The following is a 22,267-nucleotide window of genomic DNA, read 5'->3' on the forward strand; positions in this document are numbered from 1 at the left end:
TCAAGTTTCATTTATTAATTTTATATCATGTGCCATTTTTCCCTAATCCTCCTTCATTTGACCTAGATATTTAAATTTTCTTTTTTTTTTTTTTTTGCTATTTCTGATCTTTCTAATGTTGTTGATGTTGAAATTCCAGTGAATGAGCTTTGGATCTAAATTAGAAACCGGCTCTTTCTCTATTGGCAAGAAATCTTGAATGACATACATACATATATTCATACAGTCACACACATGCGCGAGCATGACAGACTTCCACATAATTTCCGTCTCTGAAATCCAATTGCAAAATATCCGATACTACTGATGAAGAATTCCCTTACACAAACAGATGCACAAGCGAGAGTGAACTTGGAATAATGTGATTGCGAAAAACCGTGACTGCCATTCCTGGAAGAAGCTCATTGCGTGATCGGCTCAAGGCCATCAGTGTTGTTATTTTGGTGACATAAATAAAGTAGCAGCAGCAGCTGATAAACAAACACATGTGTGCTCGCTTCCTTCACAACTATGTGGTCTTGAGTTCAGTTCCACTGCGAGGCATCTGTGGCAAGTGTCTTCTGCTGTAGTCCCGAGTCAAGCAATGCCGTGTGAGTGGATTTGGCAGATGGAAACTGAAAGAAGCTTGTCATATATATGTGTGTGTGTGTGCGCTTGTGGATCTAGTCGGTTTGGCTGCCAACGTCAATTTTCAGTTCAAATTGATTTCATATTCATTGTATCGATACACTTTTATAGGCTAATTAATGACGTGAAAGTAATTTTCGCTATAAATCAATAAATAAAGGGTCATTAGCAATTACAGGGTTGAAAAGTTTGGTAATTTTAGCCAATCGTAAGCCACAGACACATTCGTGCCTGTTTCGATAGTAAGAAGCGGAACATGAAAACCTTTTTGTCTGCAAGAAAGCGCATGCCTGTTGCCATAGTAACAAGCAAAACCGAGCAGGTTTTGAAAAGCCTTTTATCTACAAGGAAGCACATGTTGACAAATTTGATGCTGTGTTCTGTGTGAATATAGCAGCAAGCTCCAGTAACTTTGCTTCTATTATGGAAACATTGAAAACAGAGGAGGATGCTGTGTCATACCTTCAAGAGAAGGGTATTAAACCCAAAAGAAAACTATGTAAAAAAGGGGCATGTTATGTGTACGAAAAGACATGATGGGAACCTGTACTGGCATTCACGTGTTGGTTGGTTGGCATCCTTTTTGTCTTGGAAGACAATGGAGTTGCGCATAAAATAATCTAGTCCATTCACATGTAATGTGTTGTTTATTGCATTTGCATTAAATGAAGGCATAAATGTTTGTTTTTTTAAGCATATTAAAATTGTAATTAAACATATTTAAATTGTAATATGTTTATCGCATGTGATGTATTGTTCATCGCAAGTGGCTGTGTGGTAAGTAGCTTGCTTACCAACCACATGGTTCTGGGTTCATTCCCACTGCATGGCACATTGAGCAAGTGTCTTCTACTATAGCCTCGGGCCAACTAAAGCCTTGTGAGTGGATTTGGTAGACGGAAACTGAAAGAAACCTATCATATATATGTATATATATGCATATGTGTGTGTGTGTCTGTGTGTTTGTGTGTCTGTGTTTGTCCCCCCAAAATCGCTTGACAACCGATGCTGGTGTGTTTGTGTCCCCGTAACTTAGCGGTTTGTCAAAAAGAGACCGATAGAATAAGTACTAGGCTTACAAAGAATAAGTCCTGGGATTGATTTGCTCGACTAAAGGCGGTGCTCCAGCATGGCCACAGTCAAATGACTGAAACAAATAAAAGAGTAAAGAGTATTGAATGCTTAAATGTTTGTTTACTCATTTCTTTTTGGCCATTGAGCACTGAGGTGGCTGTGAGGAGTGCTGAAAATAACAGATAAGATTTTTGGGATAAATCTTTAAAATTAACATAAACATTTATTTTCATGAAAGAAAACTACTAGAGACATAACATGTGTTGTTTACAAATATTGACAACATGTGCTACTTTCAGGATGTTGACAACAAAATGTGCAGTCACGCAGAAAATGACAGCTTACAAAACCTGTTTCCTGACAGAGTGAAAATGATCAAGCTTTAAACCTCTATAACTTTTTAAAAACATTTTTCTGGAAAAAATGAAATAACTCCAGCAATTCAGTTTGGGAAAGTGTATTACTTTGCCAAATTAAAAAATTTTTGGTAAACTTTAATTTTTGAAATGCTGACAGCCAAACCAATAAGATCTGTGTTTGCTCCCCACATGTGGAGGCGCATGGCTTAGTGGTTAGGGTGTCAACATCATGATCGTAAGATTGTGGTTTCAATTCCTGGACCGGGCGACGCGTTGTGTTCTTGAGCATACACTTCATTTCACGTTGCTCCAGTCCACTCAGCTGGCAAAAGTAAGTAACACTGCAATGGACTGGCATCCCATCCAGCTTGGGAACACATACGCCATGGAAACCGGGAAACCGGGCCCATGAGCCTGGCTAGGGTTTAAAAAGGGTGCATTTATTATTTTTTTTCTTTTGCTTCCCACAACCGCTTGACAACGGGTGTTAGTTTTTTTTCTGATGTTTTTTTTAAATAGTATACTTTTCTGTTACTAGATATTTTTCCTTACACTTATTCATGGATTTGCTCGGTGCTGGGGGGGGGGGAGGAGGGAAGAAACAAGGAAAGTACCAGGGACTCATGGATGTGGTAGAAATATTTTCGTCTGAAAATATTTTCAAATTTTATTTTATTTTATTTTTTTTACCGAAAAGATTTTTCCCATTGTAATGCAGGAAAAAAAAAAGGCCAAAATCATATATTTTCCTAACTTCCTTTTTACCACAAAAAACACTTGGTTAATGTTTACAACTTGACCCAGAAACGAAAATCAGAAAAAAATAGTGCAACAGGTGTAAAAAAAAATGTGTAGGAAACAAATATGAAAAAAAAAAATGTGTGCAAAGCATCGGGAGGGTGGGGAGAGGACCTCGGAAAATTCACAAGATCCGAGTTTTTCCCTCATAACTTTTAAGAAAATGGGGATTTTTCAATGAAATTTTATATAAATACCTTTCAAATGGCATACATTACGATTATAAAGTGATTTGTGTGTAAAATTTTGAGGTGGGGAGAAGACTTTTGGAAAATTTCCAAGATCCGAATTTTTCCTTGTTATATTCCGAAATCACATTCAACTTTCTACAGATACCCTAGCATAGTACTAGGTAGTGTTTATTTCTATCCACTTTCAATAATCTTTGAGATTTTGGCTTCAATTTTGTTTCATTTTATCTTCAATTATTTTTACACTTTTTTAACCCTTCCGTCGTTATTCTCATTCACAAATATATATAATATATATATATATACTAGCAGTATCGCCCGACATTGCTCGGGTTGTAAGGGAAATAACTATATAAGCATTTTTAGAGAGTTATAGCCAAAAAATAGCAAAAAAATGCATTAAAAATTGAAAAAAAATTAAGGTAAATTTTTTTTTTAAATCGTTGACACATCGTAGATATTTTTAGAGAGTTACTTCCCTTATATAAAAGCGAAAAAAATGCATTAAAATGGAAAAATATGATGGTAAATTTTTTTTAAATCGTAGACTCATCGTAGACGCGCGCTAATACCCAGAAGGGCTCGATATGAATCACAACTATAAGATACCCGCTTTTGGTTAAACTGCACCGCAAAATGTGGGAGTAGTTACGAATCTAAATCGTAGGAGACAGACACACAACTTCACTCTTATATAAAGATGCTTTTTTTTTTTCAGTCATAGAGTTAGATTTATGAAGGTCTTCAGTAGAAAATCCTTCGAATTCTGACTCGCTGCTTGATATAATGAAATTCGTATCCATTTTTTGTCAGAATTACAAATTTTGAAAACACAATAGGAACAAATTTCGGAAAAAAATCTCCCATAATTCACGGAATTAAAATTACACTTCGATTTTTGTACAAAACTGTATTTGAAGTGTTTACGAAGTATAATACGTGTTTTCACGAATGTACTAAAGAGATTTACTCTGATATTCTCATTTAAATATGAATAGGTAAATTCGGGCGGTTTGGTAACGAAAGGGTGTCGTCTGTTTATACATAAACACTGTTTCATACTTTCAGTTTAGTCTTCCTCAAATCACTCTGTCGCTATTTACTCTCTTCCAAGAACATTTTCACTCACTCTTATCTGTTAGCTTGCCATACATTTTACTCATGTATCTATCAGCGTGATAGACAGAAACAAATATTACATCTAGTTTCACTTTATTCGTTGCACACTGTGTGTGTGCGTTTGCGTGTGCTGTAAACCAGACTAAGAAAAGCATTTGACATACACACCAGAATGTGAGTTTTCTGTAAATTTTGCTTAATTGGAGTTTAAATTTTAAAACTGGACCTGGCAAAACCCGATGCATTCTACTCTTAAAAATGCTAGGTAAATTGTAATTGAAGAAATCCTATATTGTAGATTTCTATAACTGACAAAGGGAGGCAGATAAAATCTGCCTTTTATAATAAGAGATACAAACTAGCACTATGACCCGGCGTTGCCGGGTCATAGTGCTAGTGCATGCATATGCAGCTGCGTGCGTGCGCACATACATGCGAGTACTGTCCAAATCTCCGACCAGTCACATACAGCTAGCTGGCATTCAATTAGCGTATCAAGTTTCGGGCATTTTGATTGGGTTTTGGATAGAAAATTCACAAAAAAGTCCCTTCTATTGATTTTTGAATGGCTTTGCAGGGTGACTGTGGAAATGTAAAGATGTGCACGACCACCCTTGGACGGTTTTGAATGAGCATAGAAAGTGCGAGCCCTCTAACTGAAAAATTGTGGATTTGTATAAAGGACACACACACAGACATTTGCCATTTATATATGTATGCAAACACTATATGAGAGAGGTTTTCTTTAAGTATTAGAAATAGTTTTAAAAAAGTTTTTTTTAGCTGCTATTTCTAATGAGTTCAGTATGCGGCAAAGTAATTTATTTTACTAAGCCCTTTTATATATGTAATAATTTGAATTCGCCTTAAATGGTCCCTTTGCATACTGAACACTTGGTGAAATTGATTAATTAATTAATTTTACCCTCAATTGTTGAAATTATAATTCATCTCTCTCTATATAATGCTGCGGATTTTACCGAAAAAAGCATAGTGTTTGCTGATTTTAACCCACGCTGGTGGAAAGGGGAGAGCAGAAATTCTTCGCTTGCATTTTTGAGTTTGTTGGCACTGTTAGTTGCGAGCAGATCTTCGGAAGCGAGAGGAGGCCGAGAGGGTATGCTCCTACTTTCAGTGTTTTCAAATCCAAACCAGGGAGTTCTGAGCTGATGATAGAAGTGTCGTGTTGACTAATCTTGAACGTACGTTCTCAAATAACCTTTGCACTTGATTTTTTAATGTCTCTACCCCCATATTTGCGTGAGTTGAATTGAGCAAACACTATATGAGAGAGGTTTTCTTTAAGTATTAGAAATAGTTTTAAAAAAGTTTTTTTTAGCTGCTATTTCTAATGAGTTCAGTATGCGGCAAAGTAATTATTTTACTAAGCCCTTTTATATAATGTAATAATTTGAATTCGCCTTAAATGGTCCCTTTGCATACTGAACACTTGGTGAAATGATTAATTAATTAATTTTACCCTCAATTGTTGAAATTATAATTCATCTCTCTCTATATAATGCCGCGGATTTTACCGAAAAAAGCATAGTGTTTGCTGATTTTAACCCACGCTGGTGAAAGGGGAGAGCAGAAATTCTTCGCTTGCATTTTTGAGTTTGTTGGCACTGTTAGTTGCGAGCAGATCTTCGGAAGCGAGAGGAGGCCGAGAGGGTATGCTCCTACTTTCAGTGTTTTCAAATCCAAACCAGGGAGTTCTGAGCTGATGATAGAAGTGTCGTGTTGACTAATCTTGAAACGTACGTTCTCAAATAACCTTTGCACTTGATTTTTTAATGTCTCTACCCCCATATTTGCGTGAGTTGAATTGAGCAAACACTATATGAGAGAGGTTTTCTTTAGTATTAGAAATAGTTTTAAAAAAGTTTTTTTTAGCTGCTATTTCTAATGAGTTCAGTATGCGGCAAAGTAATTTATTTTACTAAGCCCTTTTATATAATGTAATAATTTGAATTCGCCTTAAATGGTCCCTTTGCATACTGAACACTTGGTGAAATTGATTAATTAATTAATTTTACCCTCAATTGTAGAGATATACATATATACATACATCTATATACATACACACACACACACATATATATATATATATACACACATAAATATATACAAATATATACATATATATATACACATACACACATATATACACACATACCCATATCCAGTTATGAGGGAAAAACTCGGATCTTGTGAATTTTCCGAAGTCTTCTCCCCACTCGTTGGAAAAGATTTTACCCACAGATTTCTTTACAATCGTAATGTATGCCTTTTGAAAGGTATTTATATGAAATTTCATTGAAAAAAATCCACATTTTCCTAAACGTTATGAGGGAAAATCTTGGATCTTGTGAATTTTCCGAAATCCTCTGCCCACCCACTTGGAAAAGATTTTCCCCACAAATTTCTTTATAATCGCAATGTATGCCGTTCGAAAACTATTTACATTAAATTTCATTGAAAATTTTCCTAAAAGTTATTGAAGGAAAAACTCGGATCTTGTGAATTTTCCGAGGTCCGCTCCCCACCCTCCCGTTAATTTGCGAGCATTTTTTTCTTCCTATTCGTTTCCTACACATTCTTTTACATCCACTGCACTATTTTTTTCTGATTTTCGTTTCCGGGTCAAATTGTAAACATTAATCAAAAACTTTCCCCCACAACTTTATATGTCGTGGTGGGGAAAAAATTGGAAAAATCCCCACCAAAACGGAGAAAATCCAAATGATGCGAGCGTCCTGATCAGAAACTCCATCGGTTTGTTTACGGTTCGGCAAAAGAAATCGGTATAATAAATGCTAAACTTAAAATATATATAAATATTGGTGGTTGAGTTGACAAAAAATCCCTTCAATGGCTGAAACAAAATATAAAAGCTATTCTATTAACCCTTTCAAAACAAAAGGGTCACTCACATAATACACCCATTCTAAAGACATAAAACATTTCGTTTAATAAATCCTTACAACACAAAATTCTGACATCTGGATTCGGATTCTAAGAAAACTAACTTTCGAATTCTTCATACAAATTCTAAGAAAACTAACTTTAGATTATTCATTCTTCATACGAATTCTAAGAAAACTGACTTCAGAATTCATCATAACAATTCGAAGAAGAACGGAGGACATGCAATAATCTTAATACCATGAAGTTTCATTTTCATTTTTCGATGCAGTTTATACGCAGTAATTTAATGAAAAAGAACGTAATTTGGATCTTTTAGAAAAGATCACGTAATTTATCAAAGCAAAGAAACAGCAAGCAGAGAGAGAGAGAGAGGGAGAGAGCGAGAGAGAGAGAGAGAAGCACACAGATAGACAGAGAGAGAGAGAGAGAGAAAGAGAGAGAAGCACACAGATAGACAGATAGAGAGAGAGAGAAAGAGAGAGTTGAAGAGACATCCCTAAAATAGGTGCTATATTTGACAGTCAGAATCTAGGACAACTCCACTGTTACGACTGCACGACACACCTTAGACCTTTGACGTTATACACACACACACACACATATATATATATATCTCCCTGCTTCCTTTTCCTGAGCGCCTATTAATAATAATACTGTAATTGTTCCATTGTTGTTGTTTTTTTGTTTCCCGTTTGGATTAAAAATATATATATATATATATATATATATATATATATATATATATGTGTGTGTGTGTGTGTGTGTGTGTGTGTGTGTGTGTAAATATATGTGATAATTATTCGGTAGCCATGATAAAACTCTGAATAATTGTCACATATATTTACAGATAAATTCCTCTATTTACATAATATCGAGGTCTCTTTCATTCTTTTGTTGTCTTACCATTTCTATCAATAAATAATATATATATATATATATATATATATATATATATATATATATATATATATATAGATAGATAGATAGATAGATAGATAGATAGATAGATAGATAGATAGATAGATAGAGAGAGAGAGAGAGAGAGAAATGAGACAAGGCATAAATAATGGTCATTACACATTTTTCTTTATTGTAGTAAATTTGACTTGCAGCTGTGTCTAGTTATTAATATAGGTTCTTTATTGACAGGTTTACTCAATTGGCCCATTGATAGGTTGAGAAAAAGTGAACGACCTGAAAAAGTTAACTTCTTCAGAGTTGTTATCTAAAAAAAAATCAATGCTACTTCACTCTTTTAGTCTGTCTTTTCGTCACAGTCGTTACAATTTTTTAAAGTGTTCGAAGCTGAAATTCCGGATCTTTGAAGAATTATTAAAATTCTTCCCCGGGCACATAGCCACCTGAATCCAAGACATGTCCTGGAAAATAGGGATGTATAGTAACCCTACCCTAAAGTAATTACAGTATTAACGCAGGCGATGGCGAGTTTGGGACACTGGAACAGCCATACACTCGCAGAGCGTCATATATTTCAGTGAGGTGGTAGGATGCTGACGAAGTGAAAAACTCATCGTTTCAGAGGCTACAGATTATTTTATATAACAAAAAAATAAACAGTATGAACGAGAGAAGTTATGAATGAGCAAATACACAATAATGTGGAAAGTTTTTGAAATTTAAGTTAATATTTCGAACCGTATAAAATGGCTGACTGTCCAGTTTTTGAGAGTCAGCTGTTATTTGTCGGAGGGGGATCCTTCTGACCATGAAAATACAAAATCAGAAAATGTTTTATAATAGGTGTTTGATGAAATTCTCGACAAGTACCTTTCAGGGAGTGTAGATTATGATTATATCGGAATTAAATGCGAACATAAAAAAAAAGGAGTCGCTGTGTGGTAAGTAGCTTGCTTACCAACCACAAGGATCTGGGTTCAGTCCCACTGCGTGACACCTCGGCAAAGTGTCTTCTACTATAGCCGCGGGCCGACCAAATCCTTGTGAGTGGATTTGGTAGAAGGAAACTGAAAGAAGCCTGTCGTCGTATATAGATATATATGTGTGTGTGTGCCTGTGTTTGTCCCCACCACCATCGCTTGACAACCGATGGTAGCGTGTTTACATCCCCGTAACTTAGCGGTTCAGCAAATGTGACCGATAGAATAAGTACTAGGCTTGCAAAGAATAAGTCCTGGGGTCGATTTCTTCGACTAAAGGCGGTACTCCAGCATGGCCACAGTCAAATGACTGAAACAAATAAAAGAAAATACGCCAACAGACAGATTTTTACAGTTCCAGTGATGGAGTGGATCTATCTATCGACTTACCCTTCTATATGACTATCCATTACAAGTTTTTTTTTAAGGTGGATATGTGGTAAGAAGCTTGCTACCGGGTTCAGTCTCACTGCATGACACCTTACACCTTAAACAAGTGTCTTCTACTATATCCTCGGGCTGATCAAAGCCTTGTAAGTGGATTTGGTAGACGGAAATTGAAAGAAGTACACACATATATAAAATTGAATAAGGTTAGAAATTGATATTAATCAATTAAAACCAGTGGCCTAGCATATTAAAAACTCCGAAGATTAAAATATTTTTACATACAAAATTTAAAGGATTGACCACTAAAAGTCCACATGCTAGATATAGACGTCAAAATCGCTATTGGTTTGTGCTGTCCCGTAAGATGCAGAATCTTAGTGAAATCCATCTGTACTGAGTTCTCAATTTCGATCTCATCACAGCTGCTTATGAAGTGGTTGAGTTCGTTAAAAGCAACAGTGTACTTCAGTGCTTTTGGATTGATGCTCTTGCCAATAGAGAAAGGACCGGTTTCTAACCTAGATCCAAGGCTCCTTCATTGGAATTTCAATATCAACAACAGGGTATTTTTATTTGTAAGTATGTATGTATGTACAGATTCGTATGTTTTATGTATGTATTTTCATGCACATCTAGACATGCTCATACATATTTATATGATAAACTTCTGGAAAGTTTTACAGATTTTTACAGTTCCAGTGATGAATTGGATCTGCACTCTTGTATGTATGCATGTATACATACATACATACATATATATACGACGGAGTTTCTTTCAGTTTCCGTCTACCAAATCCAATCACAAGGCTTTGGTCGGCTCGAGGCTATAGTAGAAGACACTTGCCCAATGTGCCACGCAGTGCGATTGAACCCAGAACCATGTGGTTGGTAAGCAAGCTACTTACCACACAGCCACTCCTAATTTAATTTATTTTTATTTTATTTCACCCTTCTCCTTTAACTTCCTAACCTCTCCTACTAATGGCGTTACCCTGTTTGTTATCTTACGATACTGAAACCATGTTGCCTGAAATACACCAACAGACTATGTATATATACTGTTACTCTTCATTCATTCCGACTTTTCACACACGGCCCGTGAGTGTGAGCCGAAGGCTTACAGTGTCCCTGTAATGTTACCTCATCTGTCGCCCTTGTGACAGTTAATCAAATGACTGTAATTAACAATTATCTCTAAATAAAGCACAAATTCAGCATATTTTAGGGGAGGAATGAAAAGCAAAGCTGACCTAGCCGGGATTTTCGATTTTAGTTCAAATTCCTAAAGTACCGGTCTAAGAACCGAGATTCGATATAATCGACTAAACTACCCACTAAAATTGCAGGACTTGTACCAAAATTTGAAACGACCTGGCTCTTCCAGCCTGTGACATTTGAAACGTTTGGAGGGGTGGCTGGCTTTTCCAACGCCTACCCCTCGCCGTTGCCCGTGGTAATGTCGCGAGCGTGGCTTGCTTCAGTAGGTTCCGTTGAACCTTGCAGTGAGCGACCAATTGGGGCATTTCGTGTTGCATTCATGTTATTTTTTCTTTCTTCCATTCTCATTTTTTGTTTGTCTTTCTTTTATAAAATAAATTCCTCTTCACTCAATTATTGCAACTTGATACAATTATTTTGTACTTCCTGGCACTGTAGTAAGCCTTTTAGATAATAATAATAATAATAATAATAATAACAACAAGCACACTCAGCGCAAACCCCCGCCAAGGCAACACCAAAGTCCTCTCAACGATTAGCTGGATATGATTTTCGGGTTCAAATTCCGCCGAGGTCGACTTTGCCTTTCATCCTTTCGGGGTCGATAAATTAAGTACCAGTTACGCACTGGAGTCGTTATAATCGACTTAATCCGTTTATCTGTCCTTGTTTGTCCCCTCTGTGTTTAGCCCCTTGTGGGTAGTAAAGAAATATAAAATGAGAATATCTGAAATAAACGAGAATACTAAAAATGAATACGACTGCTCTCAAAACTTATGTTAAAAAAACACCCAGAAAAATAATCCAGAATCCTTGACCAGTACCCGATCGATCCCAATTCTTAGCAGTTCGTGCCAGTCACGCGGCCAAACTTCCCTGAAAGTTTTATCCGAATCCATTCAGTAGTTCTTGAGATATCTTGTCCACGGACAAACAAACAAATTAGGCTAATCTTGTCCATCGTTTTCTCTTGTATTTTCGACTTTGTACTGTCCCCAACGTCAAGTACTGGGGTCGATAGTATCAACTAACTCCTTCCCTCAGAAACTGATAACATTGTGCCTAAATTAGAAACCAAAATCCAGTGCTGGTCACATGCTACATGGAGATCAAACTCCCTCTCTCACCCTCTGCTTGCCTATCTATCTATCTATCTATCTATCTATCTATCTATCGTTTCATCTGTCTATCTTAGCTAGCTATCGTTTATTTATCTGTCTATCGATCTGTCTGTCTACTTATTTATCTACCTATCTAGTTATATAAAATTTAATAAGGGTAGAAATTGATATTAATCTGTCTTAAGATCGCCTTTTAAAACTTTTATAACTCTAAATCTATCACGAAAACTATAACTCCTCATAATCTGAGTTCATTGTTGTTGATAAAAAAAAATGCATTATTATCAACTTTGTATAGATTAAGGGTCGACATAAATGATTAGCATTACACCCCCACTGAAATGCGAAAATTTGAAAATTTATGTTATTATTGAACAAAAAAAAAAGAAAAGAAAAAAGAAAGACAACCAGCTGTTCCTTAAAGTCCTCCCATAAATTATGGAAAAGAGAAATCCTCGTTTTCTTTTTCAGGGACATCTAGTCGATAATTCGGCCCCTATTTTTGTTGTTTCTAATGCCTGTTGTTAAAGATACGATTAAGGGATAATAACAGCCATATATATCTAACTGGATGATAGTTTAACTAAGTTTGGTGTTAGCTTATAACATACACATATAGAAATAAACCTACATATATATACAAACTCATACACATATGTGTCACATGTATATTGTACACGAACACACATATTATTCATGTACATTTATATATGTACACAGACATAAACACATATATACATGCATATATACATATACATTATATATGGTAGGTGTGTTTGTGTGCGTTGTATGTTATATAACGCACAAACACACATGCCATAAACAAATGAATATGAAAATGTGACATGTGTATCACGCACACGCATATATCGTAAACAGATGTATGTGAGAAAATGTATGGCAATCGCCTGTATGGCAATCTTTCGTTTCTAGTAGACCTTTCCGTCGATTTCCGTAAAAAAATTTTTTTTTTTACATATGGGCTTGCGGGAACTTTTGAAGTAATGAGAGCGAAAGAGACTAAGAGAAAGCGATTGTATGACGAGGGAAGTTCTTATGAAGTTACCGTGCATGGGAAGCATTGATGTACATGTGTGTGTGTGTGTGTTTGATGGGGTGTGGGAGACAGACAGTATGTTGTGTAAGTGAAGTGCTTCTGTTAGTGTGTGTGAAAGAAAGAGATAACTGAAATTTTTTACTCGGTGTATGTGTATATGTATGTATATTACTTCAAAAGTTCCCGCAAGCCCATATGTAAAAAAAAAAAAATTTTACGGAAATCGACGGAAAGGTCTACTAGAGACGAAAGATCGCCAAATATATTTTATATATTATATATTATATTATATACATATAACAAGCAAAGTAGGTGGTTCCAAAATCTCTATACGAGATGCAAGTTGTAAACTCTGTAACTTTACATATATGTTATAAACAAGACAAGAGAGAAACGTGGAAACATGAAATACATCGTATATAAACAATAAATGATACGTAAAAGAGAAGAAAAAAATTAATAATATTGGGAAGAAAAAAAGCAATAGATATAAAATATATGCATGTACCTCGATATCTGGGGGGTCAAAAGATACATTAGACATGGTTTTAGTCGAAGTGAAACAGTGTTGTGTACAAGGTACTCCCGAGTCACACAATACTGAACCTTATCGCTGTTTACGTTTAAAATACAAATTCACTCTCAAAACAGCCCCCCCCCCACACTTCACTCCGTCTTTTCCTCACACTCACTCCTTCATTTACATTATCTCTCTCTCTCTCTCTCTCCGCTTTAGTTTACATCTTTTTTTCCACCCCTCTCTCTATTTTTTAAATTTATTTATTGTTCCCCTCCTTTTACTCTCTATCTTTCTATTTAATGTTCCTCTTCTTCCACTATCTTTCTATTTATTGATCCTCTTCTCTCTCTCTCTCTCTTTCTATATACACACACATATATACATATATGTGCGTGTGTATTACTATTACTGTTAATTTGTCTATTATCATTTCTCTCATTCCGTTTATCTTCCTCTTTCTCTTTCTTATGCTGTTTCTCTATAACGACATTATCTATTCATTGAACCCACACTTTCTAATAACTTTTTATCTACGACACTCCCTTGTATGTATATATATATATATATGTATATATATCACTCCTGCTTTCCACTGACACTGACTGCGCTTAAAACGGCACACACACACAGTTGACCTTCTTTTAAGGGTTTATAGGGAGAATTAGGCAAGGCGGCGAGCTGGCAGAAACGTTAGATAAACAGTATTTCGTCTGCCGTTACGTTCTGAGTTCAAATTCCGCCGAAGTCGACTTTGCCTTTCATCCTTTCGGGGTCGATTAAATAAGTACCAGTTACGCACTGGGGTCGATGTAATCGACTTAATCCGTTTGTCTGTCCTTGTTTGTCCTCTCTGTGTGTAGCCTTTGTGGGTAAAGAAATAGGTATCTTGTCTGTCTTTATGTTCTGGGTTCAATTTCTGCTGAGGTCGACTTTGTCATTCATTCTTTGGAGGTCGATTAAATAAGTACCAGTTACGCACTGGGGTCGATGTCTATCCTTGTTTAGCCCCTTATGGGCAATAAAGAAATAATAGAGAAAACGAGATGTGTGAAATTCTGTTAGATACTAAATGCCAGTTTTTTTTATTACACTTTACATGTAATACATAATAATAATAATTATTATTATTGTTATTATTATTTCAAATTTTTGCCACGAGAACAGTTTGGGGGGAGGTGGGAATGAATCGGTTACATCGACCCCAATGTTCAACTGGTATTTATCTTATCGATCTCGAAAGGATGAAAGACATAGTCGACCTCGGCGGAATATGCCACTTAGCATTTTGCCCAGCGTGCTAACAATTCTACCACCACTTCACCTCAATAATAATAATTATTATTATTTCTTTACTTTTTTAAAAATAATTAATAATAATATTTTCTTTATTAACCACTGGGGGTTCAGAAATAAACATTGGGGGACGGTACAGGACGATATAATAATATGGGGTTACATGAAAGGCGTGGAAGAAAAAAAACAGTAACAAAATAAAAATTATAACAATGAATAATTCCCTAAAAGAGGGAGATCTCCTAGGGCTACTCGTGGAGACTCCACAAATCCACAGTTACTTGACCATTAGGACAATGCTCTCTCCACATTGTTCTCCTTCAACCTACAGGTGCATGCTTAGAGTTGACCTGTTCACTCGGGCCATTTTTGCAACATTCACCCACCTATTAGTAAAATTGCTGGGAGGCAACATTTATCTCTACATCCTCACTTACATTTTCAAGAGAAACGTGAAAAAGTTGATGAGGGCTTGGCCAAAGAGGAAAAGTATCTGTCTTCAGCCCTTTCAGTCTGGTCTACCACACTTCTTTCGCCAAATAAATAAATTAATATGCCAGCAAAACGTTAGTCACCAGAAGCAATTGTTTCTAAAGTAGAAATAAAGATACAAATTTGTGAATGTGTGGTCGGTCGATTAACTCAACACACAGTACTTTCTTTCACTGACCTCAGAAAGATAAAAGGCAAAGATGACCTTAACAGGAGGCTAGGGGTCGGAACAAAAACTGCAAATTATTTTGTCTGACGCTCTGACCCAGTGGTTCTCAATTGTGATCCATATAACCCCTGGAGGTCCATATAAGATCTTTGGGAGTCCATGCAAGCAAAATAGTAAATTGAGGAACCATAGTAGATTTTTAAGGTCCAGGAAAAAATTTGCATTGGATTTATTTATTGCACGAAACAGCTAGGTTTCTTCCTCTAACGTTTTACATAGTTCAAGTTATTGGGCAAAAAAAAAAGGAATTTTGAAAAAAAAGCATCTATAAAATTAGTTTTAAACATTGGATGGCTACGGGGGTCCTCCAGAATAAAATAGCAATCAAAGGGGTCCATAGGTAAAAAAAAAAATGGCTGGGAACGGTTTTTCTAACCGTTCTGTGTCCACTGAACTCGTAAGTCGCCTCCGATTACGCAGTCATACACACACACACAGCGTGTGGATGCGAAGGCGCGTGATCTAGTGATTTGAATGCTACATTCACGGTTGCAAGATCTTGGTTTCGATTCCAGGACTGGGAGGTGCGTTGTGTTCTTGAGCGAAAACACTTCATTTCACGTTGCTCCGCGATCGCTTCGACATCCAACGTCCAGCACACCGAACGTCTGTACATATAATGTCGATTTGATAAAGTGGATGAGATACTGTAACGTACCAGCACAAACATTTGATCACTAAAAATAAATCGTTTGTGAAGGTTGTTCACCAAGAAGCTACGGAACCCTCATCTGTTGTTTACACGAGAGCCCTCTATACATTTGGTTATTCCACCTTATTCCATCAGGAGCATCGGGCCAGTTTCCTATTTTCTCTGGTGTGTATATTCCTTCCTGGACGGGACCCTAGTCCGTCGCAGGATTACTCATTTTTACCAGTTGAGTGGACAGAAGCAACATAAAATGAAATGTTTTACTCAAGAGTACAAGGCATTGCTCTGTCCAGGAATCGAGACCACAATTTTACAATCATGAATCCAACACCCCTAACCACTAAGCCATGCGCCTCCACCGCCATACATCTACAGTTCATGTACTTTAATCGCATATAAAAAAAAAATGCCCACAATATAAGGTTCCCATGCATGCTGATGGTTAAGCACATAATTAGAGGGAAAACACTGCACAATATAAAAGTATTAACTTATAACAAAGGCTAGATGGCTGCTACATAAGGACGCTACGAATGGTCCTAAATGTGAAAAGACAGTAACATATGACAAACGAATACCTTTATGGATTCCTTCTGAAAATTAGCGAGAAGATCAAGCAAAGATGGCTGTGACTATCTGGTCACTGCATGCGTTGCCCTGAACTGGAGGCAACCACATTCGTCTTGTGGAACCCACTTCATGGTGACGTAAGCAGAGGAAATCGTCGACACACTTATATCGACAGCTTGATCACAAACACTGGCCTGGAATGTATCCAGGGCCTCGAGGCGGTGATGTTAAACCTGAGAAGTGTGACAGGTGGACTTTATTGTCGCGGTCCGAGTTGGAACCAGGCCATACAAAACTAAAAAAAATAAAATAAAGAAAGACATGGTGTGTGATAAGAAGCTTGCTTTCTTACCAAGTAGTCATGGTTTCAGTCTCGCTGTGCGGCACTTTGAACAAGTATCACCTATAATCCCAGGCCGCCGAGCGAACTCGAAGCCTTGCAAGCGGATTCAGTTGGCGGAAACTGTGTCGTGACGTTGTTTTGTTGCTTGTGTTGAGTACGTTTTTTTCTTCTTTAATGATGATATATTATAAACGTCTAAATCGTTATTTTCGCAATGGATAGCCTTACCACCATTGTTGTCGTGTACGTGCCGTACTGTAACAATGTGGGATGTGCTGGCTCAGGGAATAATAACTGAAGCAAATTCACGAACCTTTAACTTTAATTATATATTGCTGGGTACGATATATTTTGTCCTTTACTTGTTTCAGCCGTCAGACTGCAGCCATGCTGGAGCACCACCTTCAAGGATTTTAATCGAATGAATCATCCCCAGTATCTTTTTTTTTAAATTTTCTTTAAAGTCTGGTACTTATTCTGTCGGTCTGTTTCGGTGAACTGCTAAGTTACGGGCACGTAAAAAACTCTAACACTAGTTGTCAAGTGGTATGGAAGGGGAGAAACACACACACATATATATACGACAGGCTTCTTTCAGTTTCCATCTACCAAATCCACTCACAAGGCTTGGGTCGGCCCGAGGCTGTAGTAGAAGACACTTGGTCAAGGTCTATGCAGTTGGACTGAACCCGGAACCATGTGGTTGCGAAGCAAACTTATCACCACATTCTCACTGCGTGGCATTTTGGGCAAGTATCTTCTATAATCCCAGGCCACTGGGCCGATTCAAAGCCTTGCGGGCGGATGCCGTAATGTCCAATTACCCGAAGTTGTCTGCTTGAATGTCCGAGGTCGTTGGTCTTAGCGATCTGCCAAAATCGTCTCTGGCTGTGATAGGCGTTAAAGTGTTTTAACGAAGATAAATAATTCTATAATTTTATACACACGCTTTCTGTACGTAAACATAACAGTGACAGGATGTTGTCTCAGTTTTAGACGCAGCAAATGATTTTAGCTCAATAGAGGCCATCGATTGGTTAAAATTCGAAAAATTAAACTACGTTAAACTTACAAATTACAATTTTCTCAAGAAAGCCAAGAGAAAAAAATGTTTTATTTTGACACATTCTACCAGTATACGAAGTTTAAAAGTGTTTAGTTAACTAGAAATTGTATTGAAAACTGCCGTTCAAAAGGAAAAGATCCCTATAGCTGGTAGGATCATGGTATTGATTAGCTGTTGTCATTAGCATTTGACTGGGTAACAATTTAGGCGGGTGTCTTCTACTATAACCTCGAGTCAACCAAAGTCTTGTGAGTTGATTTGGTAGTCGGAAACTGAAAGAAGCCTGTTGCATATGTGTGTTTGTATGTATGTATCTGTGTGTGTGTGTAATGTGTCTTGACATCGTGTGGTAGTTGTAAATGAGTGTGACTGTTATACAAGCAGCATCAGTCATTTCCATTGTTCTGCGAAAACATATCCGGCCATGGGGTCATTGGGAAATGCTTACCTGGCTTGGAAACAGGTGAGAGTTAGCGACAGGAAGCGCATCAGGCCGTAGAAAAATAAAAATCTGCCTCTACAAACACTGACTTACCCGTACAAGCATTTGAAATGATGATGATGATGATGATGACGATGACGAAGACGATGATGATGATGAGGAGGAGGAGGAGGAGGAGGTTTCGGGTTTCGTGATAGAATTAATGACGCTGAATCTGAAGTTTCTAATGTAAAAGAAAGAAACAAGCAAACAAGACAGACAGACATAGATAGATAGATAGATGATAGATAGATAGATAGATTAGATAGATAGATAGATAGATAGATAGATAGATAGATAGATAGATAGATAGATAGATAGATAGATAGATAGATAGATAGATAGATAGATAGATGATAATAGATAGATAGATAGATAGATAGATAGATAGATAGATAGATAGATAGATAGATAGATAGATAGATAGATAGATAGATAGATAGATGATAGATAGATAGATAGATAGATAGATAGATAGATAGATAGATAGATAGATAGATAGATAGATAGATAGATAGATAGATAGATAGATAGATAGATAGATAGATAGATAGATAGATAGATAGATAGATAGATAGATAGATAGATAGATAGATAGATAGATAGATAGATAGATAGATAGATAGATAGATAGATAGATAGATAGATAGATAGATGATAGATAGATAGATAGATAGATAGATAGATAGATAGATAGATAGATAGATAGATAGATAGATAGATAGATAGATATAGATAGATAGATAGATAGATAGATAGATAGATAGATAGATAGATAGATAGATAGATAGATAGAAGATAGATAGATAGATAGATAGATAGATAGATAGATAATAGATAGATAGATAGATAGATAGATAGATAGATAGATAGATAGATAGATAGATAGATAGATAGACTGACAGAAAATAACTGAACAGGTAAACTTAACTGATCAGATTGATAAAATAAATTACCGAACATTGAAACGGATGTCTCCTAAGTACGTAAGCAATGTCGAACAACGATAGTGAAAACAACTGACTCCTCGGAACAGAAAGGAGTGAAAGCTTTACCACAACGTCATGAAATCGGATTTTATTGTCGTGAGTTATGCGCGTGACTAATAACCACATTACTTCTTACTTTTGTTCGTTGCGATTCGAGTGTTCTATGATGTTCTATGATGATTTCAAATTTCCGGCACAACGCCAGCAATCTCGTGGGGTAGGGGCAAGTCGATTACATTGACCCCCAGTGATCAACTGGTACTTATTTTGTCGACCCCTACAGGATGAAGGGTAAAGTCGACCTCGGTGGAATTTGAACTCAGAACATTAAAGGCAGAAAAGGACTGTAATTTACGAGCGATCGTTCTTATTTCTTTACTACCCACAAGGGTTTATACACAGAGGGGACAAACGGATTAAGTCGATTACATCGACCCCAATGTGTAACTGGTACTTAATTTATCGACCCGAAAAGGATGAAAGGCAAAGTCGACCTCGGCGGAATTTGAACTCAGAACGTAGCGGCAGACGAAATACTTATTTCTTTATTACCCACAAGGGGCTAAACACAGAGGGGACGAACAATGACAGACAAATGGATTAAGTCGATTACATCGACCGCAGTGCGTAACTGGTACTTAATTTATCGACCCCGAAAGGATGAAAGGTAAAGTCGACCTCGGCGGAATTTGAACTCAGAACGCAGCGACAGGCAAAATACTTATTTCTTTACTACCCACACGGGGCTAAACACAGAGGGGACAAACAAGGACAGACATAGTATTTAAGTCGATTATATCGACCCCAGTGCGTAACTGGTACTTAATTTGTCGACCCGAAAGGATAAAAGGCAAAGTCGACCTCGGCGGAATTTGAACTCAGAACGTAACGGCAGACGAAATACTGCTAAGCATTCCGCTCGGCGTGCTAACGCTTCTGCCACCTTGCCGCCGTCTTTACGAGCGATCGTTCGTTTTCACCGGTTGATTACTCTGAGTGCAGTCGGTACAGTTCCATATTTATAAAGCAATGATATGCTACTGCACCCATTCATATGCAAAGCAGTGCTACGTTATTGAGAGGGGCAAGAGGTTACAAATATCAGGTGTAAGCCAATCTTTTACGCTTTTTTTTTCTTTGTTAAATTAATGTTTTCAGGCGCCGGCTTTGAGGTCAACAAGTTGGGGTTCAGGCTAACCGCGCGGCACCTTGGTCAAATGACTTCTTCTATAACCCTCAGCTGACCGATGCTTTGTGAGTGAAATTGGAAAGCAAAAACTGTGCGGAAGCCCATTATGTATATATACCCACTTCCCATAGCAGTAGAGCAACGAAACTTGGCACAGTTATTAGTCTTTTTCTACTTAGGAACCACCCAGAGTTACGCATTTCTCCCATCGTTTGATGCGGCTCTGGAGACCGTTTTTGTAGAAGAACCCAGCTTGGTCCTCCAACCTCAACGTGACTTCAGAAATCAAGGCTGCATCATCTGGGAAACGCTTTCCTTTCAAAAACAACTTCATGATTGGGAAGAGGTGAAAATCAGAGGGTGCAAGGTCAGGAAAGTAGGGGGGATGGAGAGGAGTTCATAGCCATACGCCTGTGCTTCTGATCTGGCGACAAGCGAGTTGTGGACCGAAGCGTTGTCCTGCAGGAGGAGGATGCCTTTGCTGATCTTGCCCCGCCTCTTGATTTTGATGACTTCTCTTAATTTCCTCAAAAGTGAAGCATAATAGGCTCCTACAATTGTGGTACCCTTTGCCAGGAAATCTGTCATCACTACTCCGTCCTGGTCCCAGAAGACTGTGAGCATGACCTTGCCAGCGGAGGGCTGCACCCTTGCCTTCTTTGGAGGGGTGAGTCACGGTGCTTCCACTGCATTGACTGGGCTTTGGTCTCTGGATCATCGTGATGGACCCAGGTTTCATCCTGTGTAATCAGTCTTTTGAAAAATTTTGACTCATCTTCTTGGCACATCTCCAAATTCACCCTCGAGCACTCGACACGTTCTTGCTTCTGGAAAGGCGTGAGCAACCTGGGAATCCATCTGGCAGACACCTTTTGCATATGCAAATGGTCATGAATGATAGTTTCCACAGACCCGGTACTAATCTTGACCTCATGGGCTATTTGGCGATCTTCCAAAATGGCAGCCTCAACTTGACGGACAGATGCCTCATCAATGGCAGAAGGGGGCGACCAGATCTGGGAGCTGTTTCCACAGAGTTCCGACCATGTTTGAATTCACGATGCCAGCGTTTTACAAGGTCATATGATTGGACATCATCACCATAAGTTACTTTCATTTCATCAAAAGTCTCCCGTGGTGTGCGTCCTTTCAAATACAAAAACCGGATCACTGCTCGGCACTCAACAGGCTCCATTTCACACTTGACTCGGTTCAAACACCTGTAAATCAGAAACCACAATTAATTCAGAGCTGTAATTTGCCACTTACTCTATAGAGATATAAATGATTGCACATGCAACATTTCAGCTAGATCAAACAACTGCAAGTGGGTCAGAGGCATTACTTATTGAACGTCCCTTGTATTTTTGTGACCCCCTTCGGTCATGAATTACCATGGGATTGCACCTAGAAAGTTACCCCCCGAGGCACAAGTCCAGACAAGGTTGTTTGTGGAAGGCCAGCAGTCGCCCATGCATACCAGCCTCCCCTCTCCATGCCACTGATGTTATCCAAGGGAAAGGCAAAGGCCGATACAGTTTGGCACCAGTGACATCGCAGCTCATTTATTTATGTGCAAGTGGCTGAGCACTCCACAGACATGTGTACCCTTAACGTAGTTCTTGGGGAGATTCAGCGTGACACAGAGTGTGACAAGGCTGAC

The 22,267-nt window shown here is 37.7% G+C and overlaps 1 protein-coding gene across 1 annotated transcript in view; it reads right to left on the minus strand.

Annotated features, from left to right (window-relative positions):
- Positions 1–13,450, minus strand: part of LOC115223777 (dihydropyrimidine dehydrogenase [NADP(+)]) — a 62,687-nt gene extending 49,237 nt beyond the window's left edge. Inside the window, exon 1 of the mRNA XM_029794445.2 lies at positions 13,289–13,450. Within this exon, the coding sequence (XP_029650305.1) occupies positions 13,289–13,324 (36 nt within the window). The 5' untranslated portion in view covers positions 13,325–13,450. The remainder of the gene's footprint in view (positions 1–13,288) is intronic.
- Positions 13,451–22,267: the final 8,817 nt, after the last annotated feature.

Source organism: Octopus sinensis, linkage group LG24 (assembly GCF_006345805.1).
Source record: "Octopus sinensis linkage group LG24, ASM634580v1, whole genome shotgun sequence".
Lineage (NCBI taxonomy): Eukaryota > Metazoa > Mollusca > Cephalopoda > Octopoda > Octopodidae > Octopus > Octopus sinensis.